At 46.8% G+C, this 26,948-nt stretch overlaps 1 protein-coding gene across 5 annotated transcripts in view; it reads left to right on the forward strand.

The window, feature by feature from the left end:
* The window catches only part of ABTB2 (ankyrin repeat and BTB domain containing 2), a 158,605-nt gene that overhangs the window by 125,829 nt on the left and 5,828 nt on the right, over positions 1–26,948 (forward strand). For all 5 annotated transcript variants that reach the window (XM_054201631.1, XM_054201630.1, XM_054201634.1 and 2 more), the window contains 8 exons: positions 10,437–10,589; positions 16,220–16,385; positions 19,194–19,283; positions 19,752–19,853; positions 21,895–21,991; positions 23,656–23,791; positions 25,692–25,918; positions 26,690–26,868. In XM_054201631.1, coding sequence (XP_054057606.1) covers positions 10,437–10,589; positions 16,220–16,385; positions 19,194–19,283; positions 19,752–19,853; positions 21,895–21,991; positions 23,656–23,791; positions 25,692–25,918; positions 26,690–26,868 — 1,150 coding nt within the window. The remainder of the gene's footprint in view (positions 1–10,436; positions 10,590–16,219; positions 16,386–19,193; positions 19,284–19,751; positions 19,854–21,894; positions 21,992–23,655; positions 23,792–25,691; positions 25,919–26,689; positions 26,869–26,948) is intronic.

Here is a 26,948-nt window from a genome sequence, read left to right on the forward strand (position 1 = left end):
CACAGCAGCGTGACATGGCACAGAACTGTGACATTGCTCAAGCCATTGGAAAAATAGAAGTTTCGTCAACTTTTTCTTAGTCCTGAAAATGAAAGACTCATCTTTTAGCCTTGAAATGTTTAGCCTCTAGATACCATTATTTTGTGTTTGAAAATTTCTCTTTTGAGATATTACTTAGGTTTTGGCTTGTGCTGTAAGGTACGTGGGAAATGTTTCCTTATTTATTGTGAAAACCCTTTGCTTTGCTGAGGATCGTCTTTGTTTAGCTGAACAAACTTTTGCAGTTATAATTAATTAAACAGTTTTCAGGGTTCCAGAACTGCACAAAAATATTTATCTTTCTGGCTCTTTGTTCACACAGTTGTAGCTCGGGAGCTTCAGGCAGTTTTCGTAAGCGCGGCAACGCTCTGCCTTCGGGATTTTACAACTGGGCCCTGAAAATTAGTTCTGTGATTGAACCTGGCAGATTGGTTTTGGCTTGAGAATCAGCGTATGTTTTTAACATATGCATGTTGGCAAATCAGACTGAAGTCGTAACTAAGAGGCCTGTTATCTCGATCCTACTAGTGCTTTTGGGAATTAAGTATAATGGGCAAAAAAATGATGGAGGAGGAGTCGCAGCACCGGATAATGAAGAACCGCACTGACCCCAGATAAATCTGCTTGCAGATAGCAATGTTTTCTTAAGTTTGCTGGAATGAACCACAGGAGTTACCTCTCGGTTTTTCTGCCCACAGGATCAAGGCTAATCCAAGAGCAGCCGGCAGCCCGTCCTGGCTCTCTGCCCGTGTTTTTCTCTGCCTATCACACAGCATGCTGTTACAGGCTCATTTCTTTAATGCGCGTAGTTTGTATTCATGTCCTGCTCCAAAATCATAGATCATAGACTGGTTTGAGTTGGAAGGGACCTTAAAGGCCACCCAGTGCCACCCCCTGCCCTGGGCAGGGACACCTCCCACCAGCCCGGGTTGCTCCAAGCCCCGTCCAACCTGGCCTTGAACCCCTCCAGGGATGGGGCAGCCACAGCTTCTCTGGGCAACCTGGGCCAGGGGCTCACCGCCCTCACAGCCAAGAATTTCTTCCAAAATGTACCAGCGTTGTCCTTTCCAGCAGAAATTGTCACACGTGGTGAGGTTTCCTCGGTCAGTCTCCTCGGGGTGGGTCCTGGGTGCCTCCATGTGTCAGACTGGTTCAGGGGGCAGCAAGACACGCCAGCCATTTCTGGTCCTCCCGCAAAGTCTCCTGCGCCCTTTGCACTGACTAACCCAGGAAATCCACAAGAATGGCCTTTCTCTTGTCTTATTTTTCTCTTAGCCAATTATGCTAATTAAAAAAACAAGGGGAAAAAAAGAAAAAAATGGTATTATTTGAAACAAGAACACAAAAGGACTTTTTAAGATTTTCTGTGGGAGTTGATTTTGAAGTTTGAGGCAGTTTGTGACCTGCCATGTAATTCAGCACAGGCGCATTTGGGCTTTTAGAAACCGAAATTGTAAAAGCCAAAATGACAGGCAGCAGTGGCCGAGGGACATGCCAGAAGCACAGCGTCCTTCTGTGGGTCTGGGCAGGCCAGTGAGGTGCATTCCCACCTCACCTGCCCAGCAGCCACAAGCACTGCATCCTTCAAAGTAGCTCCTGTGGAAGACCTGGGCCATGGTTAGACCTCGTCTAGAAAGTGTTTTGTGTACAAAATGGCAGGCTTGCAAACCAGGGTAGTCACCTTTTGATAAGAGCTGGGAAAGGCGTAACAGATCTGATGCAAATCATAGAATCGTTTTGGTTGGAAGTGACCTTTAAGATCATCAAGTCCAACCATTCCTCCAATACTGCCAAAACCACCACTAACCCATGTCCCGCAGCACCACACCTATGCGTCTTTTAAATACCTCCAGGGATGGTGACTCCACCACTTCCCTGGGCAGCCTGTTCCAATGCTTGATAACCCTTGCTGGGAAGAAATTTTTCCTTATATCCATCCTAAACCTCCCCTGGCGCAACTTGAGGCCATTTCCTCTTGTCCTGTCTCTTGTAACTTGGGAGTAGAGACCAACCCCCACTTCTCTACCCCCTCCTTTCAGGGGGCTGTAGAGAGCGAGAAGGTCTCCCCTCAGCCTCCTCTTCTCCAGGCTGAACACCCCCAGCTCCCTCAGCCGCTCCTCACAAGACTCCTGCTCCAGACCCCTCACCAGTTCCTCTGCCCTTCTCTAGACACGCTCCAGCCCCTCAATGTCTGTCTCGTAGTGAGAGACACAAAGGGGCCCAGAACTGGACATAGTAGGCAGAGACATTGCTCTGTGGTGGGAAGAGCCTGAGTCTCAGTGACGATACGAGGATACAGCTGGTCAGAGACAGGATTTGAGACAGGTCCTTTGGAGGAGACCTGCAGGGTTGACCTCTGCAAGTCTGGTGGTACAAGCTGATGGGCACATGTCACTGGCAAGAGGTGTTTTCTGTATCTGAGTCAGCAAGTCACTCCTCGTGGCTGCGTCTGGTCTTGCAAGTGACTTAAACATCCAGCTGCCTGTTAATTGAGGTCAGGAGGTTAGGTCCGGAGTCACGCCAGAACAGTTCATCTCCCGGATTGTTTGCAGTAGTTTTCAGCGGATGGGGAGTTTTAGAGGGTTGAGGAGCACGATCGGTGGTTTCCCTTCCTCGGCGTTCCCTCTGTTGAGGTGGGTGCTGGCGGTGCCCGTCAGGGATCAAACAGCTCTCCCTGCGCCGGGGGGAGGCAGATGGAAGTCACTTGCATCCTTGACCGCGTAGCTATGGCCATATTGTTGTAGTTAAAACTATCGTGTATATCTATCTGACTCTTATCATCAACTATACACAATTTAAGTTGGTTTTAATTATTTTCTGTCTGTCTGGAAACCAAGAGCTCCTTCTGCCACAGCATACAGATGTTACAAATATGTTTTTCTAATGAGACACATGGCACATTCCAGAGCAGCACAACTACTTGTTTTCAGCCTGAAAATGGAATCTTTTCCTTGTTGTTAAAAAAAAGTTTGTAAAATGTGATTATAATAAATAAACCACAGACTCGAGGATCTTTTTTAAGCTTCACAGTGAGTTCCTAATGATTACTTCATGGGTTTTTTTTTTAGCGACCTTGGATTTAGTTTTTACTTTGATTTGCAGTTCAAGTGAAGTAAAAGCTGTCGGATGCCGCACCTTATTTCTCAGTGCAGTTTGCAGGCAAGGGTGGAAAAGGTGGTGTTTCTGTCTGTGGTTACTAGGATTGCCACGAAAGATCAGAGCTGCCAGTTCTAGATTTAAACTGTTCTTGTACCATTTTGTATTCTATAAGCAGAGGAAACTGTGAAGGCAGATTTAGTGGAGAAAGAATCCAAATAAATATAATATTATCCACATGTTGTTCGTTCCGTTAGTGTCTGACTGAAGGATAACTCCCTAAACTCTGGAAGTTCGTGTCATGGCACATCCGAGCCAAGACCTTAGTTACTTGATAATGACCCACTAAAATTTGAGAACTCTTATCTTCTGAGATGTGAGCCAGTCACTGTTTCAAGGGAATTCAGAAGAAAACTTTCTTCTTGGGCCAGTTGGCTGTGGTTAAATTTCTTCTTCCTTTTCTGTGAAGATCTGGGACTTTTCTGCTTTGAAAGACATGGCGTTTGTTGAGATGATCCTTGAATCAGATCCAGCATGGTGATTCCTATCTTTTCTCTGTGAATTCGGCAGGCTTTTGCAAATTCAGTAAAATATTTTGAATCTGAAAGGAATGGCTCCTGACTTAAGCTGGTTGTGTTTTGAAGCAAAGATTTTGTGTTTTTCCTAAATCATCGTTTCAGTTGTTATTTTATTCACGTATAATTACATACTCAGAGATCTATTTATTTATTTTTCGCTGCAGCTTGGAGAGGGGTTTAGCGTTTGAGAATCCAAACGGTAAATACGCCACTGTTTTCCGCGTGGCCATGACACGGTTTAGGTTTTGGGTACTCCGTCTTGCCTACGAGTCTTTTCCCTTCTCCACTTACTGAGCCTTCACTCTGTTCTCTTTTTGACTCTGTTGCCATCCTTGGGGTTTTTCCATCTTGGTGCAAAGTTTAAACAACGCATCTTCTCCTAGGCACCCTCCTATGTGAGTATTCACCATTTCGTTGCGGATTAGTCTTATTCCCACTGGTCTTCCTTTGTGTAGTTCTGCTCCTTGCCACGTGGGTCTCCCGGGACCCCTGACGAGGAGCGTTGAAAAGCTCTGAAGAAGCCTGTGTGGCTTCCTCAGGGAGAGTGACTACCAGATGGCTATCTCTGCTAGTCACATTACTCCCTTCTCTGTGTGCACACGCGCAATGTGACTTTTAAGCTTATTCCTTTAAAAAAAAAAACAAAAAACCAACAAACCAAAGCGAACAGCTGAGGCTGAGTTGTAGCTTTTTATTGCTGTTCTTAACTCCGTGTTAGTGACTTTGAGCTCTGTCATTTTAGGGTAAAATGGGACAGAACCAAAGAGTTTGGTTCCAGCATTAAACCCAAACATCAGCTCACTGCACTGAAAGCCTTTCTTCTTTTTGCAGTCCCTTGTAAAAACACACAACGATCTTTAAAGATGTGGGATTCTCCTCCCTATCCTTTCAGTAAATCAAATATGGGGAGTTATCCTGGCCTATTCTACTCTGACCACAAGCATTCTGATATTTACAGGTGTTTTGTGATGCTAAACTTTACATGCATTTAACACGTTAGCAGATGAAGGGAAGAGAAAGCTTGTTCAGTCCAACCATTGAGAAGAAAGTGGGAGAGGCTGGAGACTGTCCCTTGATGAGTGTCTCAGGACCAGCTCAGGCTGCCAAGAGGGAGACAGATGTTGCCGTTCTCAGCTGCTTCCATTAGGACAGTATTTTCTTTCTGGCTTTAGAAGGAGGAGGTTCTTGTTTAGAAGAACAAGGTTTTTCTTTCTTGATGTTGCTGTCACTGTTGGCTCCCTCTTTGTTTTGCTGTAGCAAAACGGGAGGTGACCAAAAATAGCGCAGGAGGAGAAGAGAAGTGGCTGCAGGGAAAATGTCTCCTCCTCCCTTTTCTCCTCCTTTCTCCAGCAATCTTGTCACTGCGAGGGAGGAATTTGATAGCATGGCTGTTTCTTCTGGGAAGACCTACTGTTTCCATGGGAGATAGCAGGTCTTCCTCACCTCTGGAAGTCAAGCACCAAGTGAATTGTCCTAGTATTGAATGCAGAGGAGGGATGACAATTTTTCAAACTCCTCTGGAGCTCTTTCCTTTTTGCATACAATTAATTTCCCTCCGCCAAAAACGTCTTGGCCCCAGGGCTCTTAAAAATGCTCAGAAGAGCCCACTTTGGGGACTAGTTTCTTTGTGATGCACGAGTTAACACTGAAAGCCTGTGATCCCACAGCACATCCTTGAGGACTGAGCACATGATCTCCACGTGCTGGTGATGTCCTAGGCCGTTCTAATCAAATGAGTGGAGAACATTTTCCAGGAAAAAGTTACAACTTCCTATAAATTCTCTGCCAAGTGCTGCTGCCTCCATCCTTCTCGGCTATGTCTGAAAAAACCCAACATGTTTTAGTTCAAATGAGGGGAAAAAGCCCACAACAGAGTCCATTCTTTCTCAGAGCACATCTTGCCCAGCTCCAGCCTGATCCCCTTGAGAACGGAGTGGTTGTGTGATTCTAAATGGAGAAAATTTCAAAGAACCTATGGATAAAATATCGACAGCACATGACCATCGTAGACATTACTGCCATTCTTTACAAGGAGTACAGTAGATGGGCAGTGTCCGTGTTACTTTCCACTGCTGTGTACTTCCCCACTTTACATGTGGAATCGCTTGAAGACAACTTCATGGCAAGAAACTAAACAAAGCAATGGTGGCATCCTTCTTCATGGACACCAGAGATTGTGTCTCCCTAGTGAACTCCTGTGGCGAGTATGACGGTTTCCCAGGGCTGGATCACATCATCTGCAGAATTTAATGAGCTGCCAAATGCTTCTGAATGTCAGAAAGTCCAATGAAAAATGCGCGGTACAGAACATGGCGCAGACAGAAATGCAGAGACAGAAATCAATTCTTTAGCTTGCAGCATCTCCCAGTTAATTTTCCATGAAGGTTTCTCCCCTTCCCCTCCTCCGGTGTTTTGCAGACTGTGAAATGATCAGTGTTCCCTGGAGGCAGATAGACACCCAGGTTAAGGGCCACAGGGGTGATAATTGCATTTATTGTCTGGAAAACAAATAATTGCATTTATTTTCTTAGTGCAATGCAACCCAGCGTTGGCATTTCGTTCAGTTGAACCGGATCTCTTTCTTTTCGCTCAGATCATGCGGTAATACCGCTTATCTGATGTAGTGTCGGTGAGCAAAGTAACACAGAGCTGTTCCTGCAAGCGTGGCCGTGTGGAAGTAGTCGGGTACAAGAGGATTGTGCGTGTGTCGGGGGAGAGCTAGTAATTTTCAAGAGAAATAAAGCTTCTACAGCAAAATAGAAATTGAAGTCATTATTGTCACTCCTGATAGAATACTGGTTTATCCAACTTGCCCAGCGATGCGAGTGGTGGGGTTGGGACAGCTGAGGATAGCAGTAAGAGGAAAACATCCTTCTTGACACTTCTTTTTGCCAGCTGAAGTCTGCTCTCCTTTGGGCACAGGGTAAGTAGGCAGTCTGTTGAGCTGTGGGTTTTCAAGCCTTTGGAAAAAATCTGTTGAGACTAAAAAAATAAACAAACAAAAGAAATCTTTCTGCTTCCCATTGCCTCCCAAACCAGGTTTTCCACATTCAAGGTCTGTTTGGGCGTGCAAGCCATTTATAACCCTGGCACATGTGAATTTTTAACAGAATGGAAATTTCTTCACTATGCCTGTTATTTCTGGTGCAGACTCCATGGTATTTGCTGTTGGCTGACCACAGCCTCTTGCTGCCCGGTGCCCTGTGTAACAGTCACCAAGGTTTGGCTCGTTACCTGGTAAGACAATCAGGACTGTGCTGGATTGACGTGGTTTTCTGTCCAGCAGTGTTGCCACCGTGAAAGCGCCAGAGAAGCTGTGACATGGCCTAAATAGCTTATCTACCGTAAAAGGTGGTAGATATGAACACTTGTAAGATGAGTTTTCTAATTGCTCCTGATGTGTTCACTGCATCTGATTTTGAGTGTATAATTCTGGTGCTTTAACCTACCTAGCCTACCGCTCTGTCCTCACCACCTCTCAGGAGCTTTGAATCCTATACTGGAGGTTCTGCTGAGTAATTAGAAAATCTAGATAATGAATTTAGGCTCCTCCCTTAAATGCCTGAATTTAAAGGGTGTAAATGTCTCTTTTGTAGGCCAGATAAGGGTTGAAGTTCTCTGGAACAGACTGTTGAAAGGCATCTCCCAAATGCCTGGTGTGATTGCTGCCCTTCCCTTAGGGGAGTCAGTCATAGAATGAATCACAGGAAGGTTTGGGTTGGAAAGGACCTTAAAGCCCACCCAATGCCACCCCCTGCCCTGGGCAGGGACACCTCCCACCAGCCCAGGTTGCTCCAAGCCCCGTCCAACCTGGCCTTGAACCCCTCCAGGGATGGGGCAGCCACAGCTTCTCTGGGCAACCTGGGCCAGGGGCTCACCACCCTCACAGCAAACAATTTCTCCCTCTGATCTCATCCAAATCTCCCCTCTTTCAGTGGAAAACCCTTCCCCCTTGTCCCATGGCTCCCCTCCCTGATCCAGAGTCCCTCCCCAGCTTTCCTGGAGCCCCTTGAGGGCCTGGAAGGGGCTGGAAGGTCTCCCCGGAGCCTTCTCTTCTCCAGGCTGAACCCCCCCAGCTCTCTCAGCCTGTCCCCACAGCAGAGGGGCTCCAGCCCTCCCAGCATCTCCGGGGCCTCCTCTGGCCCTGCTCTGACAGGTCTGCGTCCTTCTTACCTTATGTCAACTCCGAATTGGCTGTGCTGGAGGGATTCATCCCATTCCATGGGTCTGGGACAAGTTAGAAAGCCTGAATGGCTTGGGGGATTCAACCTGGAATTTCAGAAAAAGTCTTTCAACTAATGAGCTACTGGGTGATTTTCAAAGTATCAGCCCTGATATTTTGATTGTTTAACTTACAAGTACACTGGTAAAAGCCATAAGTAGATGTTTGGTTAAAACCAGCCTTACACTGGCAATCCAGGATTGATCAGATGCTTAAAATTACCTCTGATTCTGTAGACGCTGCTTTGCTGCTTAGAAGAAGAGAAGGAGCAGAGGGAAAAATAGAGCACTTCTTTGTAAAGAGATAATGGCAGCGTTTTAGAGCGCACCTTGCAACTGGCAAAATGGAAACAGGTGGCACATATTTTAGAGAGTGGAGTTATTCCACCCTGAAGGATGTTCAAAGTCATACAAAGGGAGTTCTGCGGGGAAATCCCGTTATTGATTAACGGTTTCTAATGGGATTGGTGCTGCTTACTCTTACTGCACTCGCACATATACGTGCACTGCTTTACAAATGCTTTTCATGGGTTCAGCTCCTTTCGTAAATGCCAAAATCATTTTATAGTTTCTGGTATGTATCTTTTTTTTTCTCTGAACTTTGTAAAGGAATTGATACCTTCTCCCCTCGGTTATTTTCTTTTCATTGCTTAAATGAAAATGGCTTTTTTCCCAGCGTTAATAAATTTGTTACTGGAAATGGGAAAGGTGTTTTCAATTACAGCTGGCGCTTCTGAGCCTTCCACCAGGGTGGCAGGTATCCTTGGGGAAAAAAATCAAGCAAATAATTGATCAGTCTGGCTGTATATTGAGAGGATGGATGAGATATGTGGTGTATGAGAGTGTTATAGTACCCATATGTTAATGTGTAATCTCAGTATTGTGTTCATTCCTATTGCAGGAGTAAAGGGGGGGGCCTCTTCATAAGCTAGTCCAAAATGTCTGCTGTTGCTATTGTTATTACCTTATTTATATTCCTTTATTGCCTTGCAACCCTTCGTAGCAAGTAAAACCTCACCGTGTTGGATGTTCTGTAAAAATTAGGAACAGGTAGATTGCTTTTCCACAAATTGCTTCTGATTTAAGTAACGGTGTACGTTAATTCTTGCACGGAGATGTCTCTGTGTTAGTTGTTATCTTTTTGATTCTGCTTATTCCTCCTTAGCAAAACAGTTCAGATTAAAACACAGCTGCGTCGGTTCTGCTGCGGTCTAGAGGGTCGCTTGTGCAAGAATGAAGGCCTGAGCTCTGCACGTGAGAAATGTAGGATGTGAAAAGCCATCGGAGAGGGATGGTGTAACGTAAAGATCAGTGGAGACAGTATTGAATTAGCCTGGTTTAATTGAAGTTTCAAACAGTCAAGAATATTTTCAGTGTTACTAAGGGAGCTGTGGAACAGTCTGTATATATGGATTATTTAGAAGAAAAGGCTCAATTATGATATAAACTGCACCCCTGAGACAAAGAGCCGTTCGGATCCAAAGCATTGGCCCCTTGAGCTAGGGAGGGCCTGACCTAGAGCTAATAATAGTAGAGTCATAGAATCACAGGATGGTTTGTGTTGGAAGGACTTTAAAGCCCATCCAGTGCCACCCCCTGCCCTGGGCAGGGACACCTCCCACCAGCCCAGGCTGCTCCAAGCCCCGTCCAACCTGGCCTTGAACCCCTCCAGGGATGGGGCAGCCACAGCTTCTCTGGGCAACCTGGGCCAGGGGCTCACCACCCTCACAGCAAACAATTTCTCCCTCTGATCTCATCCAAATCTCCCCTCTTGCAGTGGAAAACCCTTCCCCCTTGTCCCATGGCTCCCCTCCCTGATCCAGAGTCCCTCCCCAGCTTTCCTGGAGCCCCTTGAGGGCCTGGAAGGGGCTGGAAGGTCTCCGCGGAGCCTTCTCTTCTCCAGGCTGAACCCCCCCAGCTCTCTCAGCCTGTCCTCCCAGCAGAGGGGCTCCAGCCCTCCCAGCATCTCCGGGGCCTCCTCTGGCCCCGCTCCAACAGCTCCGTGTCCTTCTGCTGTTGGTGCCCCAGCGCTGGAGGCAGCACTGCAGGGGGGTCTCCCCAGAGGGGAGCAGAGGGGCAGAATCCCCCCCTCGCCCTGCTGCCCATGCTGCTGGGGATGCAGCCCAGTCTGCGGGGGGTTTCTGGGCTGCCAGCGCCCATCCCTGGCTCAGACCTACATAGAAGAAGGTCACTTACATTCAGTCTGGCCCTATTTCCCACAGGGTAGAATGTATTGCACGGAAGCAGCATGTCCCGGCATGACCCCGTTTTGGGTAAGAATCAGTTCAGATAACTAAGGCTGAGCAGTTCCAGTTCCTTCCACCTGCTGTAACCTGCCAGCCTTGCCGAGCACAGGGACGGAGTTTGCCTCTGCAGGGGGGTTTTATCTGTGCCAGCCCCCCACAAGCACGCCCACAAAGCGACGAAATGTGCTTTTGCATTGCCGTACAAGACAGCGGGCCAGCCTTAACTGTGGTGGATTTTTTTCCCTTGTTTGCACAGACCCTTCATGCTTCTTCCGCCGCTGATGGAGTGGATGCGAGTGGCGATCACCTACGCTGAGCACCGGCGCAGTCTAACTGTGGACAGTGACGATATCAGGCAGACAGCCAGACTGCTCTTACCCGGACTGGACTGCGAGCCCCGGCAGCTAAAGTACGTGAACTAAGCTTTATAAGCAGCTAAAGCAGTCGTAACTTGTCACAATATTCTTCTTACTACATTTCATAGAAGCCAGATCTCAAAATACTATACAGGCGGTACGTGTTTAACCTTGTAGTATTCCAAGAGATGAAGAAGTGTTTGGGCAAACACTGCAGCTGGGGTAGAAAAATTTTTGTCTTGCCAAAAGTTCTGTAGGAGGAATGAGACAGAGAAGGATTGAGATACAAGTACCTGGGGTTTTTTTATGCCTCAGACTTAATTACAAGATTATTCTTTGCTTTTTGAGATACCTTGATGAAAAGTATCAGTGCCTTTTAAAATCTTCCCCTCACGTATATATTGAACGGGGATTTATAATTAGCTTGGTTCATTAGCACATCATAGGCATTTTATTCGGGTTTGTAGACCTTTAAGTTGCTGTCATTAGCACTGGTTTTGATATCGGGGTCACGTCTTGAACTTTAGTACAAGATAAATTCTTCAGTGAATTTTATCCCCCATATACCTTTGGGTTAAATGAGTGGGCGGAACACGTTATTAATAATAAATAATACTTTTATCATGCTCTTAAGTGATGAAATGATCACCTGAAAAGATAAAAATATACCTTTAGTCTTAGAATTCTTTTTCACGAACAATAAAAGCAACAAGAGGCTTTTAATCGGGAGTTTTGGATCTGGTTTTGTTGCTTTTTACCTTTTCCTTCTGCAGCCCAAAAGGCTCTTGCTTTTTTGCTACATCTCTTACTCCCTGTTTGTGAACCGAAGGGTAGTGATTATTACCCACAAAACATGACGCGAAGCTTAATTAGTTGGCGAGTTTGGTGGTGCAATTAGATGAGTGAATGTTTTGCCAGCTGCAGCCGACTCCTGGTCTTGTTTGGAGCTCTGGGCTCCTGCCGCTCTCGCGAGCCGGGGTACCTGCCCGAGTGCTTCCTAAAAGTGGAGTTAACCAGGTGATCCTCAGCAGTTACTTAAATTCCACGGCTTCACGCTGGGAGGGAACAGTGGAACTTGGCGTCCACAAAGCAGGAGTTGTACGTTTATTCCAGGAAGGCTTTTCTTCTCCCTTTTCTCTGCCAGTCTACGTGTGCTCTGGGTCAACTAAAGCAGGCGCTACTCTGGCTTGCGCGTGGATGGTGGATGCTAGTGTAGGCGACCTAATATGGGCTAAACTCATTTTACGTTTGTGCCTAATGCTTGTCAAAATCTTTTAAATTCTTTGATGAACCGTACCGCAGAAGACCAACCTAATCACAAATACTTCCAGTCAGTTTCGTGGTTTTTCTTTCAGTCTCTCCTTTAGAAAGACTTTTGATTTCAAAACCGAATCCAAACTTCCATTTCAAAGGCATCCAGCTCCATCTCTGCACTGGTTTTTCATGCACATTCACATACAAAGTACAGGTAGTCCCGTCCTTTGTAGATCATATTCCTTAAAAAACCAACCAAAAGAGGGCAGGGATTTTGGTGTTTGATTTTGCTGCTGCTCTGAGCTACAAGGAAACACTTAGAGACAGCCTTTGTGAAAACAGGCTTCATCTCACTCATTTCAAACTGAAGCCGTAACGATACAGGTATGAATTGAAGGTCTCGACAGAAACCCAGGGAGTCCAAAATAATGTAGGCAATAAATAAAAACGAGAAGCAGGTCTAAAGGGCCTGAGCCACACTATGTGGGATCCTCGGGCACAAGATAATTGAGCTGCTGGGTTGTTAAGGGTTAATAGGACTGGCCTGGGGAAGGAGTATGGTAGAGGGTCCTGTCCAGTTTGTTGTTATGACAGGAAGAATGGCAATTCTGTAAGGAAACTGAGATCCTTTCACACCTTTTGCCCCACCAGACAGTTCCTCCCTAGGGACATATGCAGCGTGCGTTCCCTGCAGGTGCATCAACCTCTGCTTTGAAGCAACGCACGTCATCTTTGTAGGAGAGGTCCAAAATCAAAGTTAAGCTTGATCAGGTCTTTGTTCTGAACTGTCTCGCCTGAGTTTTATTTTCAGAGGTCTAAGGATGTCCTGTGATGTGTGGTATGAGAGAAAGAGCATTCATTGTCTTTTTGCTGCACGAAAGATTTAAACTAACAGAAAAAGAAACAGGAGGAGAGAGCAGTGCCTTGTTTCCAGTGTCCATTATATCATCCTTTGAAGCTGCCGTTTGTATCTAGCCATTACAGCACGTTTAGGGGAAAAGGAAGTCTTGGAATCATAGAACCATAGGGTTGGCAGGGCCCTCTGGAGATCATCCCCTCCAACCCCCAGCCAGAGCAGGGTCACCCAGAGCAGGTGGCACAGGAACGCGTCCAGGCGGGTTTGAATGTCTCCAGAGACGGAGACTCCCCCACCTCTCTGGGCAGCCTGTGCCAGGGCTCTGCCACCCTCAGGGTAAAGAAGTTCCTCTGAAGCCAGATTCCCCCCTGGTTTGCTGTGGGACTACAGGCAAATCGCGACTGGCTTTTCCTCATGATGCACAGGGTAAAAGTCATCTAATGATAGTTCCTTGCAGCGGTGATGCATCAGGTAGGGTATGTTGAAATCCCTGAAAGAGAAGTTGCGCAGAAGAACAACATATAATTAGTATAACCTGAAATTCAGACCTAATATCTGTTCTTTGACACCGACTGCTTGGGCAGTACAGTCCTCCACAACAACTGTTTTTGTCTTAGCGGATGAAGCCTTCCGATAGGATGCTCTCAGTTTACGTCTGCCAGACAATTTATAAACATCTTCAGTACTCACCTGTTGCTGGTTAAATGACAATATCGGGGGGAAACGCTAAGTTGCAGAGAACTGTGTTGCTTTTCCACCTACTTAAATATAAATGTTGGGATTTTAAGTTATTATCACACGCTGCTTTTTTTATTATTATTTTTGATTCACTGCAGGCCAAATTTAAATCGTTCACTACCAGTAGTTATACTTCTAGTAGTCGTTACTGCTTATGAAACCCAAAGAGCACACCAGGCTCCTGCTCCCTCTTCAAGCTGTCCTGTCCCAAATGAGGACCTCAGCCCTGTCCTGGGGCTCTGCCCTCCCCCGTGTCTCTCAGGCCACCTTCGGTTCTTCAGTCTCTCCTGGGGCTCAGCTGGGCCTGCGTGGGAGCAGCTCTCCGGGCAAGTGCAGGAGCACGGGCTTTGCTCTACGAAGCGTGCAAGAGTTTGCGGCTCTTCTCCACAGGGTAACAACTCACACATGGAAAACCTGCTGCGGTTACAGCTGCTGCACAGCAGTTGTGCGTACGTGGGCTCTCCCCCCACCCCGGCTCTCGTAGGATGCTCGAACTTTTATCACACTCTAAAAGAAAAAGCTCCTTTGCATCTATGGCAGAAGAGGGTGCTGTCAAGCTCCCGCTACAGAGTCAGCGTGGGCTGAGCCTGCAGGTCCCCCAGGAGTAAAGCTCCCAAATTAGAACTTCAAATTCTGGCCTCCTGGCAGCTCTGCACCAAGACCTACAGTCCGCCTTCTCGCTGGGTCTCCCTGACTGCTCCATGCAACTGGTTTGTTTTGCTCTTGGCTCTGCAGAGCTCGTCAGTGACCTGTCCCCCCACCACCCTTGCTCCACCAGCGCCTGTAAACACCACTGGGGGGACCATGCCCGTTAGCAACACAGAAACAGTGTGCAAAGACAGGTACCATCCCTTCAAAAACTTTTGTTTTCTGAGGTTCGCTGGATTTCAAGTGATGTCATTTCAGTTTTTTTTGCATAGGGTTCTTCTTCTCCTTATTAGTATACAAAGACATTGCATCATGGTGACCCTGCTCTGGCAGGGGAGTTGGACTAGATGATCTCCGGAGATGTCTTCCAGCCCCTATCGTTCTGTGATTTTCTATATAACGTTGTAGCATCATGGTACTGTACCAGTTACCTCAGTAGAACAAGATTATTAATTGACTATCCTAGCTCCAGGACTTACGTCTAGTCTCTTACCTCACTGTCCTCTCTGTAGTGTGTGTGTCCCCATCTAGTGTCTGGGTGTTTCAGAGATCTTCTCATCAAATAGTTGTACTCAGCTGCCTCGGAGACACATTTCATTTGTAGATGTACCTCCAAAGAGCTAAGGATTCTGAGACCATCGCTTTGGTTCCCTGCAGAAGTTCCTTTCTGAAAGCAGCTGTGGCGAGATACAGGTTTCCCCTCTACAGTGTGACCGGTCACCAGGCTGGGTGGGGGGGGATCTTTGTCAACTCAGCATATTGCTCATAGCATCTGCTCACCATTTGTCATCCACCATCAATGCAAGTTGAGAAGCATTAAAAAACGACAAGCTGAATTGAAACGTGAATAAGATTCATCTTGAATGTTGTACGCGAAGTGATGTAGTGGTGTACTTACCCGCCAGGCCGTACAGAGTTTCCAGAAGAGGTTAACCTTGGTGAAAGAATCTCATTTTTCAAAGGAACTTGGCAGGCTGGTATCTCGCTCACTGAGGGTTTGCACAAGAGCCTGTGCTGAAAACCAGACAAGTGGTAGAGAGGGCATTTGCCCCGAAATAACATCAAAGGGCTGACCGTATCGGTGCCCAGCTCAGATAGGAAACTCCTCCGATTTGGCAATGCTTCTTCAGTGAAGGAGATGCACTTCCAGCTTTGGAATTCAGAAGCCTCTGAGCAGATAACCAGAGGATTTACAGTAATCCCTGGGCTCCTTCCAGATGAGATAAAGGTCGTTTGATAGTCATCTAAAGGATAAGGATTTCATAGAGCCTCACAGATACGTTAACACACTTCCTTTTATTGAGGCGTCGGAAAAGAGTTGAGAATGTTTCACTATCTAAATTTGATGTCTTTTTTTTTTTTTTTTTTTAATTTTGATTTTCTTTTCCAGAAAAGAATAAGGATCATTATCTTCTTTCAGAAATGGCTTTTATTTCAAAATAACAGCTATTCTGGTAGACAGACAGCATAATTGTTTCAACCTAGACCTACACTGGTATTTTATTAGATACGCTTTCTCTCCACCTCTTTCTCCTCCGTGCAATCTGTTTTTCTCTATGTTTGATAGACTGTCCTATAACAAGCAGGAAACTACAAATATGACATCCAAAATATATACAGCTAATTATTGAAAGCAACTGGCTTTTGGTGGTGTTTTTTTTTTGTGAGAAGCGGATCTAAGGAGACTTGGTCGCTGGAGGTTTGTAGCCTGTGACACCGCTCCCACCGCAATAACCCCGGCTGCTCGGTGCCCGTTCTGGTACGGGCGTATCCCGGCATCCCCTTCCCTTTTGCTGGGTAAGATGTGGCAGAAGCGGTCCCTGGTCCAGGGCTACCCAGGGAGTTGAGGGACTGGGTGGTAACTACCACTCTTGAGCAGGAATAAGGATTTCTTCCTGCCTTTCCGTGGGAGAAGGGCACTGATGAGGTTTCTCTACTTGGAAACCGTTTTTTAAATTTTTTTTTTTTTTTGCAGTGTTTACATGACCTTACTGTCTTTCTCTAAGAACTACAACTTCTATCTCCAGTGTGAGTGAGGTTAGCCAGATTTTTCAGAAATGATTAAGCAGTGGGGAAGGTGTTCGATAGGTAAAATCACGAAAATTCATGAGCCCGATTTCTAAGGAGACGGGGCTAAAAAAAAAAAACAGGAAACAAAAAATCCAGAAATTATGTTGTTCTTCACAGACCTGAATGCTGCTTTAGTTCCTTCCGGAGACTGGATGCTAAGGCTGCTACTGAAAAATTCCAGCAGGATCTGGGTTTCCGAATGCTAAACTGTGGAAGGACAGATCTGATCAACCAAGCAATCGATGCACTGGGACCTGACGGGGTTAACACCATGGATGATCAGGTAAGCTGCTGTATAACCACACACGCAAAAACAAATTGCATCTTCCTTTCCGTGTGGCGAATCAATAGACGAGGTCTGTAAATGTTAGTTTGCCTCTCCAGGGCCTTTCTAATTCTAGCTTCTGTTTTAGTCTGAAAACGTATCCCTTAAAAAACAAAAAAAATACACCTCTGGGTCAAAGCCTCGAGTGAATTGTTTCTTTATCAGCCGGAATGTAGGTCTGTTCCTTGGACGGCTGGTGTCGGACACTGATGGAAGACAGGTCAGCGCGCGGCTGCAAAGGGAAAGTCTGATGTTGGCTTAATGCTAAGACAATGTCGGAACAAAGCGGCTTTTTGCCAGTGACACTCTCTTCTGGTTCAACGGCCCAAATGCAGACTGGGTCAGCGAGGAGCGACCAAAAGGTGTTGCTGTCTGATGGCTTTCAGGCGCGAAGTGAGTTACATGTTCTCAGCACGGTCTGGCATAGAAGAAACAGCCCCAACAACCCCAGTGGCACCGGTATCAGTCAGTATTAGCGTCCTTGAAAGTCCATCATGCTCCTGTGTCTATTTTTTTCATTTTTACCGGTTCCCTGCTCAGCTACATTGAACCATAAGGATTCGGTAGTCTGGGGAATCTTCAGCTGCTTCTGCTGGTGCTGTCAGTCCTATCAAGTAACGGCAGTCTGTTCTCTGGGGCATCATTCAGTGCATTGAATTAGCTTTTAATTTAAAAAAAAAAAAAAACCAACAAAACTCCTCTAAATAAACACTCATTATAGCTGTCACAGCAATGAGAACGAGCTGTCGCGTCTCGGAAACAATGGGATATTTATCAGTAGGAAGGGTTTACGTTCAAGTAGAGCGGTTTTCTCATAGACAGTATTTTACCGCAGTAGCATTTCAAACCAAATTCTGAAACACGGTACTTTCCACCGTCCTGCAATTTTAAAGGAAGAGTGAATGTGCACACAAATACGAGCAGAGACTGCGCCTGCACAAGCGTCTATCTAGGTATGGAGTTGCCTTATTTACATACCCAGTACCAGGAGCTTTGTGGTCCCAGAGCTGGGGTATCACATCATAAGTCCCCTTGACGTTGACTTTATTAAAGTGACAAAGGCGGCAGATTTATATTACAAGGATCTGCCGCTTACTTCCTGTGTTGATTTTTTTTTTTTTTTTTCATAGGATTTTGCAGTTCTTGTTTATGTAGCCCTGAGGCCTTTTGTTCTCTCAAAGCAGATGATTTTGCGTTGTGAACTTTGCTGTCCTAACACCAAAGACGCTGGTGCCAAGACCGGCACTTCTCGCTGCGGGATGGTTTTTACCTCTCTTCTTCAGCCAGACAGCAAACTGGGAGCTCTTTGCCTTTTTTATGCATAAAGACCCCGCGTTCTGCAGGCAACTCATTGGGAAGTTTGAGGAGCTTCTGCTGTCACTTATTTATGGTCTCATTGTCATCCTGTTGATGTCACCCTCCAGCCAGTCCCGCTGTGAACAGAGGGATTGCAGCGTGCTGGCGGCTCTGTCGTCTTTGCAGAATGCTGCTCCCACGTCTCCAGGCGGTGTTTTGGCAGAGGAGGGCAAGCCAGGCTCCCTCTGGAGATGTTGCTGCTCTGGAATTCTCCGCTTTAGTGGTTCTGCAGCAACTCGTCATCTCTGCAGCTGAGCAAGTGTCCTCCACTGCGCTCCCAGTCACAGGCGAAGTTACATCCAGACTCCAGCAGTGAGTCTGCCAGAGCTGGAGTATGCACACTGAGGAACAAGCAGGGAATGCCAAACTCATACCAAAAATAAAATAATAATAATAATAATAATTATTGGTAAGGTAAGCCAGTACAAAGCTGCTAGTTTTAGAAGCCTGATGGTGGCAGTAAATACGGACTTGTCCCTGCAGACCCGAGTTCTGAATTCTCAGTTCAGTTTATTTATCTATATTGAGTTAATCCTCCCAAGCCCCCCAAAAGCCAAACCCATCCATCCCCCCCACCACCCGAAACATCTTTGCAAATGTCACTGCCTCAGAGGCAGGAAGATGTGAATTGTGGCTGGTTTGAAAGGACGCCTTTGCAGGTACAAGGTCAGCGCTCCTCAGTGTGAGACGTAATTCTGGTTTATGATACGCGTCCGTCTCTAAAGATGAAGCTGTATTATTACACAATGAGCAAGGAGATGCCGCCTGTGAAAAATTCAAACATTCACAATAATTAAGGAGTGGGGGGGAAGCCATAGGACGTGAGCAGGAAGGGATTGTAGTAGGCCGTTTCCTTTCTGTCCTTGGCTACTTCTGGGGTGGACTCCATAAGTATGGCTCATTTCTCTCATAATTCATCTCTGAGCCGTCACGGTTTGCTGGCTAAGTAGAGAGAGCGAGATTTATGGGATTGAAATGCTGAAATATTGTGGCAAATAGGATTTTAGCAGTGGGGATGAGTTGCCAAATAAATTCATCTTGTGTATTTTTGTGTTGTTTTCCGCTTTTGGTTCATCTGGCTACAAATGATCCAAGAAATGGTATTTCTTTTTTGGCAGCCTTGGGAAAGCTCAAGACTTGTGGACAATACACAGCTGGGATTTTCAGTGATCCCTTTTGTATTCTCGCAGTCTTGTCCCCTGATGTTCGATCCACATCGCTTTCTGATATTAACACGTTGTGTGCCCACTCTGCAGGGAAACCAAAGTTGTTTTGAACATACATGTACACACATGCGTGCCTGCACACACACGCTCTTCTGTACGTTAAGGTTCAAACTCACTGTGTCCGTGCAGCTTCACTGTTGATAGGTATAGAAAGATAACTTTATTTTCTTCCTTTTTCCCGAAGGGTATGACCCCACTAATGTACGCCTGCGCTGCTGGAGATGAAGCCATGGTCCAAATGCTTATAGATGCTGGAGCAAATTTAGATATACCAGTGAGTAACAGAGGACCCTCTCTCCGTAATTATTCATCTGTAAACTAACAAGAGCATTATGAAATCTCTCCTAGCAACTGGAGGCTTCATTTCTGGAAGCTTCTGAGCAAGCCACTTCTTTCAGAAATCATTGCTTCAGGGATTTGGGAGGGGGAAGAAAACCTGCAAAACCTCTCGGAGCACTCAGTGGCTCCAATTATGATTGGCATTGGCAAGTCTAATTGGCATGGCGGGGGTAAAGGGGCCTCCAGCCTGAAAGAGCTGCCACTAGGAGAAACCAATAAGCCCATTAAAAAGGCCCAGGGGACGGGACAGAGTGACTAGCGTTGGCGGTGTGCTCTAAATGGCGTAAGTTACCGTTCCCTGGGGTTGTCACTTACAAAGGAAAAAGCCAGTTACGTACAAGCGTGAAGACGACGGCAGACAGATACTGCAATGGTTAATGACTACCTGGTTCCTCTCCCCCAGGTCCCCAGCACCTCTCCACGATACCCTTCAGTCCACCCCGACAGCCGACACTGGACCGCTCTTACCTTCGCTGTCTTACATGGGCACATCTCTGTTGTTCAGGTAAGCGGAGAAAATGCCCCGCTGGGGAATCTTTACAGGAGAGACGGAGGGAGCGGAGAGCAGCCCCCTCGCTGTCAGCCTCCCTGAGCACGAGTCCCTCACGGGCTCCAGGTGCCGTTTGGTGGAAGCCTTCTAAAAACCAGCGTGTTTTGAAAAGGAGGAGAACTCAACCGATGCTTTTCTTGCGGAACTGTGAATTGCTGACATAATTCCTAGCAAGGCCTTGATAACAAAACACATATGTTTCCTTATTTTTCTTTGGTTTCAGTATTGGTCCATGGCTTACCACATCCAGAATGATGCTGCGCGATCGTTTCTTTGGTATTAGAGAAACTAGTGCTTCGTGTGGAGTGGTTACAGGCAGACTGCTTGATCAGGATGCTCTCTGACATTAGATGTTAATTGGTTTCTACATTTACATGTGTAAAAATTAAGCGTATGCTGATTTCTGCTCTAATGGCAGCAAATCATCTGTAACTTCCTTTATAATCTTTGAGAATTGCATGAACGAGACTTCAGGTGTCATGGGAGTTGAGCCTCTCGCATCCTCCCTGCTCCCTTTTTTTGGGAATTAACGCAGAACTGGGTAGAGTCCCGGAAACTGGACCTGAACTTCAAGAGGAATTCAGAACTGATCACGGCAGATAGTCAATTGCCGGTGAATTTAATTACCCTTCTGCTCAAAGGGAGAAAAAAAAAAAAAAGATGTAAGCAAATGGAGGCTGCACACACTCATTTTTTGTTTGTGTACGTTTGTAAATAATTACAGAGATTAGATCCCACCTGGCAAATTGCCAGGGCAGCCTTTGCTATTACAAAGGTTGGTCAGCCTTAATTTACGTGGGAGATAAGAGCGTGATTCTCCCAGGAGAATGCAGCCAAGGATATCAAAGCTCCTCTTGGACTGTGTTATCCCCCACGTTCATTTCTTTTATTTTGGTTAGAACTTCTGAAGTTTTCATACGTTTTTTTCATTTGGCAACTATTATTTTAAAAGGGTGGATGTCAGCTTTTGCTGAAATGGGTGTATAAACTCGCCTTTCCAGCCAAGGTCCACCGTGCAATCCTTGCGTGGAAGAGCTGGCATCCCAAGGGAGAAACAAACCAGCCAAGGACCCAGCAGGTCGTGCTCTGCAAGAAGTTTTATATATAAAAATGTGAATGTTTATGTACTTCGTGCCAAGGTCAGCGCTAATTGGGGACGGCTGAAAGTGTTAAATTGCGAGAGTGTTCTAGGACAGCACCAGCTGGGCTCCTGCGCCCAGTGGAGGAACCTCCGCTGGTGATGGGGCAGGGCTCGTCCTCGCTGCCATGGGAGAGGGGTGGCACCTGTCGCTCTGCGCCCGTGAGCGCTGCTCTGGGTGCCCTGATGCTGCCTGCCAGCCAGCCCTGCCCATAAAAGTTCCCTATCATCTTGGGAGGGGGGTAATTTCCCTTGCGAGCAGCTTGGGGCGTGCTGTGAGAGCAGGTTCTGCGTGTGGCAAACGCCTGCGGCTGCCGGGGCCTCCTTGCGCAGCTCCATAGGGCTGAGAGACCGAATTGTGTTTGGCCTCCAGGGCTAATTCCCTGGAGGAACCTTGTTTCCTGCTCACAGCGTGAAACTAAGTAAGATGGACTTCCTGCGCTGAAGAGAAGCTCTGACAGCAGAGCTCTTTGGAGTTGGGAAATTACAATTGCAAAACCATGTTCGTAAAGGAGATTTTAAAAAAGGAAAAGAAAAAAAAGTAGGCGATGTTCTCCAAGCTGCCAGCTGAGCACCTTCCCAGCACAAACTCACTACTGAAAGCACAGTAAAGCAAATGAAAATAAGACAACTCTAAAGTGACATTCATGTGGAGACTTTAGCCCTAGGCTGAGGGAGGAAACGCATGAGAAATTTGCCTCGTAATAGGTATTTTGCTTTAGCCTTTGAGATGGTCCCTTTGTGTGCGTGCACTCTCCACTACGAGTCTACGGGTTTTCCTTTCTAACACACAGCCCCTTCTGTTCCATCCTGAATGGCTCTTTTCTCAACTCCTTGTCTTTCACGTGTCTGTTGCAGCTGCTCTTGGACGCTGGTGCCCACGTAGAGGGCTCTGCAGTTAACAGCGGAGAGGACAACTATGCCGAGACTCCACTCCAGCTGGCTTCAGCCGCAGGTGAGCTCGGTGCAGCCTCAGCACACTCCATCCCTTGCTACCACCGAACAACCACAACAAATTCACGCCTGGGTCCCATGTCTCTAAAATGCCTTAGGAGTCACTTTGCACTGAGTTCTAAGGGACTGTAAAGATACCAAATGACCAGCACAGTGAGTGGGCTACTCTGCATTTTTTTAATTTCTTGTGAGACCCCCCTGCAGTGCTGCCTCCAGCACTGGAGCACCAACAGCAGAAGAACACGGAGCTGTTGGAGCGGGGCCAGAGGAGGCCCCGGAGATGCTGGGAGGGCTGGAGCCCCTCTGCTGGGAGGACAGGCTGAGAGAGCTGGGGGGGTTCAGCCTGGAGAAGAGAAGGCTCCGCGGAGACATGAAAGAGCCTTCCAGTATCTGAAGGGGGCCTACAAGAAAGCTGGAGGTGGACTTTTTACAAGGGCATGTAGTGATAGGACGAGGGGGATGGCTTCAAACCAGAAGAGGGGAGACTTAGATGAGATCTGAGGAAGAAATTCTTGGCTGTGAGGGTGGTGAGCCCCTGGCCCAGGTTGCCCAGAGAAGCTGTGGCTGCCCCATCCCTGGAGGGGTTCAAGGCCAGGTTGGACAGGGCTTGGAGCAACCTGGTCTGGTGGGAGGTGTCCCTGCCCAGGGCAGGGGGTGGCACTGGGTGAGCTTTAAGGTCCTTCCAACCCAAACCATCCTGTGATTCTATGACTCTCCTATTACTAGCTCTAGGTCAGGCCCTCCCTAGCTCAAGGGGCCAATGCTTTGGATCAGAACGACGGGCGCCAAAGGAGTCTCTGCATTTGCAGCTAGTCCCAACGCTCACCTCCTGCCAGCGGCCTCCAGCGCAACGGTGACTGAAACAGCTCCTTTGCGCAGGGCACTGTCGAGAAACATAAACCAGCTACTGTCTAGTCTAGGCGCGTCTTGGATCTAAATAACTTCCAGATGCAGAAATTAACAAGTTTAAATTCAGCCTGGGGAAAAATAACTGCTATATAAAGAAATTTGTTTTATTAATTTATTAAGTACAGGTAAAATTCTGCAATTCTTCTGCCTAACTGTCAGGAGAAGAGTTTAGCGTTCTGTGAACAAGTCTGTGCTAGCCTAAAAGTACCTGTTGTTTTTCAACGCTTTTCATCTCTAACACTATTTACTTTTTTTCTCCTTTATTTCTTTGTGCTTCATTTTTGTGCTTTTATGAAGATGAGTCTCTGTCTTGCCCCGGGCCAAGCTTTATTGAAGGGATAAAGAAACGGTCCCCTCCCTTCCCAGTGATGGCCCCTCACGGTGTTGGCTCTGCTGCCCCCCCTCCGTGCTACATCTAGTGCGAGTGGTGGCAAGGAGGCCTGGCTGAACGTGGGCTGCTCCCATAGACTGCTCTGCTTAAACTGGTGGCGTACATCTCCGCTGGTGTGCACTGAGAGCGCCAGACCAGTTTAATTCTCTTTCATTCTACCTCTAGATGCTAGTTGGGTAATTTAAGTGCTTTGTGACTCAGTTTCTCTCTCTGAGATGTTACAAAGTCTAACGTGTGCCTGCAGGACCTTAGTTGGTAGCACAAATGTTGCTGGTACGGTGTCTGTTACCAATCCTGTGTTATATGCTTTCAAAGAGGTAATGGACATGGAATCATGGTCATGTTTCTGTCAATTTTTTTCCTAGGGAACTACGAGTTGGTCAGCTTATTGCTAAGTAGGGGTGCTGATCCGCTCCTCAGCATGTTGGAAGTCAATGGTATGTCCTCATCCCTCCATGAAGATATGAACTGCTTCAGTCACTCAGCTGCACATGGGCACAGGTACAGCGCCGTTCGTGTTCTGAACAGGGTATTTTTCCTAAGGAATTCCCGTGTGACTTCTTACACCCAAAGCACCGGGGCTGCAGTTCAGAAGATCTTCAGGCTCTCCTGATAGCAACCATTTTTCAAACTCTCCTGATAGCAACTGTTTCTAGTGCAGCGCAGTTTCTCAGACGCTTTGGACGTAGGTATTGCCTTTTGAGCGTTTTGGGGAGCTGAAGGATTCTTTGCACTGGTAGTTGCTCTGTTACAGCCCTTCGAGAAAAAATTATGCAAGGCTTACCTTATTCAGCAACTAGAGCTTTGATTAAAAAAAAGGGATTCTATTTTAGTCAAAAGCACAAAATACAACAGAAGGGTCTTTGTTTGCTTTTTTTGCTTATTCTCTCACTTGCTGGTCTAGCTCTGCAGCACTAAGAGCGAGCAGGAGCTGGTTCTAGGCCATGGGCGAGCAGGCTAAGCTCGGCCTACGGGTAGGTTATGAGACAGTGGTTCACGTTCTGAGACAGAATCTAATCACATTAAGGTGGCAAAAATAATCTGCGGCAGAATTTGATTGATGCATCTCTGATTTTTGGATGGTTGATCAAGACATCAGTCATTAAAACACTGAAAAGCCAGACTGGGCTGTTTTCAGTGTTTTTATTTAGAAATAAGACATTACTGATAAACTCATCCATAAATCCTTCTGTTCCCAGACAAAAATGTCAGCGTAACCAGCCAATTAAAACAGCCCTGAAACCGCCCGTGTGGCAGGGCTGTGCGGTAGCCACGGGGGCTTACGGCTGGCCCATCTAGGAGCACGGTAAATAGCAGCTACCTTGCTTGAGCACAGCTGGGCTTCAGAGCGGTGCCAAAACTCCACCTCCAGGTACATGGCACATCTGGATACACCGGGGAAAACGGCCCAAGCTCAAATGAAGCCCAGCCTCTGCAAAGCTGGAACAGCCTCATGCAGTTATTTACAGTGTAAAACTACACAGACGCTGGTCTGTTCCCAATTCTCTTCCCCTCCCACAATCTTCTGCAACATCTGACCAGGCAGACTGTGAAATTCAAGGCTTGTTCTCCAATCGGATCGGGTAGGGTGATCCTAAAGCGCAAAATTAACTGGGTTTAGTCACACCGAGTGGTGTGGGTGCAAAGAGAGCACCAGCTAGTGGCAGTTCGGCGTCAGAGCTGGGCGCTGGGGTGGACTCGCTGGGGTGGACAAGGGCTGCTGCAGATGGCCCCAGCTGGCCGCGGGGACAGCAGTGATGCAAGCTTCCGAAAGCGGCCGGACACAAACAAGAAAGCCTCTTGCTTGCAACTGCTGTGTGAAATTCCAACCCCCCCAAAAGTTCTCCCTGGGTTTAGTGATGCAGAACTATGGGGTTTATGGTTTCTACCTGCTGATGCAGGAAGCGGGTCTGACTGAACGTAGCAGTGCTTGAAGATGGTCATTTGGGAAAACAGCAAGGTTCTAACAGACACTCTTTGGTAAATCTTACTTCAGAGCTTAAGACGTTACCACACTCGGGGCTGGCAGAAGGCAGCGCGCTTCTATGCCAAAGTATAGACTGCAATAAAACCCAGTTTTTGCATTAACGCTCTGAAAAAGGCCCTGGTACCACTAAGGAACAGGAGCATATTCTGCGCTTTTGCCCTTGCCGCCGGAGCATCGATTTCTAGCACGTGGGATAGGGAAGGAGAAGTGGTTTAAAAGATCCAGATGATCTTTAAGGTCCCTTCCAACCTAAACCATTCTGTGATTCTATGAAACGCTGCTCCGCATCTGCCAGCTGACTCTCTTTAGGAAATAAATTATTGACTAAGCCAGACTCCTGCACCAAATCACCATAGTCCTGGCTGAATTGTTGTTATTTCATTTGTTAATAAGGGATCTCTTCTACCTCTTCAGGAATGTTCTGCGTAAGCTCCTGACGCAGCCCCAGCAGCTGAAGGGGGATGTCCTCTCCCTGGAGGAGATTTTAGCTGAGGGCGTGGAGAGCGACACCTCCAGCCAGGGCAGCTCCAGCGAGGGGCAGGTCAGGCTGTGCAAAACAAGAATGAAGGCTCTGCAGGAGGCCATGTATTACAGCGCCGAGCACGGCTACGTAGACATCACCATGGAGCTCAGGGCACTGGGTGAGGTTTTCACTTTAAGCATTCTGCACATTTAAGGCATGAAAAGCTTTTTCCTCTGCCCCTTTCACTTGAAGAAGAATCTGTAACCCTCACTGCAAAGCCATGCCAAGCTTAGGGACGCTAGCTGTCAAATTTCATAAAAAAAGTGTTTAAGGCTCCTCACAATTATTTTCCACATTCACACTGATCTACGATGTCTCTTACTTTTGGCTGGATCCTCTGTTCCCAAGTATCAAAGGCACGTCTCTTCGTCAGATACCCTGACGCCTAAAATTCAGTGTTAAAGAGGCCAGTCTCAAAAACAAAGATAACATCAGAGATTAAATGGTTTAAGGTGAAAGAAGAGACTTGATCTAAAGGTAGGAAGGAGAAGCTTTGAAGCTTGTGTGTCTAGACTGTTACAGGTAACCAGGAGAAGAGACCTCACACCACGTTTGTGTAGGGTTAGGGATTCTTGCAAGTTTGGCGCAAATTTATTTTGTATTTCCAACTAATCATGAAGCTAAATACACAACAGGGAGTCTCTGGTTCTTAATCAGCAGAAAGTTCCAGCTTATGGTCCTGGTACCTTTGCTGCTGTAGATAAATCACTTAATCTGTCAACGACCCAGTTCAGTCGTCTTTAATCTCAAGACAAAAATGTATCTGCTGTTTGGATGTCCATAAATATCTACTTGAGGGCTGCTAAGTGTTAGTCAGTGGCAGGAGGATCTACTCACAGGTACTTCAGCAAGTCACCATCTCTCACTGTCCTTTCTGCTGTGGCTACAGGAGTCCCGTGGAAACTCCACGTGTGGATCGAGTCACTGCGGACAACCTTCTACCAGTCTCGTTACTCGGTCGTACAGACCCTCTTACGGGAATTTGTCACCATTAAAGAAGAGGACTACAATGAAGAACTGGTTAGCGAAGGGTTGCAGCTCATGTTTGAGATCCTCAAAACCAGCAAAGTAATTATTAATTTTGTAATAGTATCAAAATCAATGTTTGGGTTTTTGCTGTTGAACAAGTTAGTGCACAACAAGAGCAA

Source organism: Rissa tridactyla, chromosome 4, assembly GCF_028500815.1.
Source record: "Rissa tridactyla isolate bRisTri1 chromosome 4, bRisTri1.patW.cur.20221130, whole genome shotgun sequence".
NCBI lineage: Eukaryota > Metazoa > Chordata > Aves > Charadriiformes > Laridae > Rissa > Rissa tridactyla.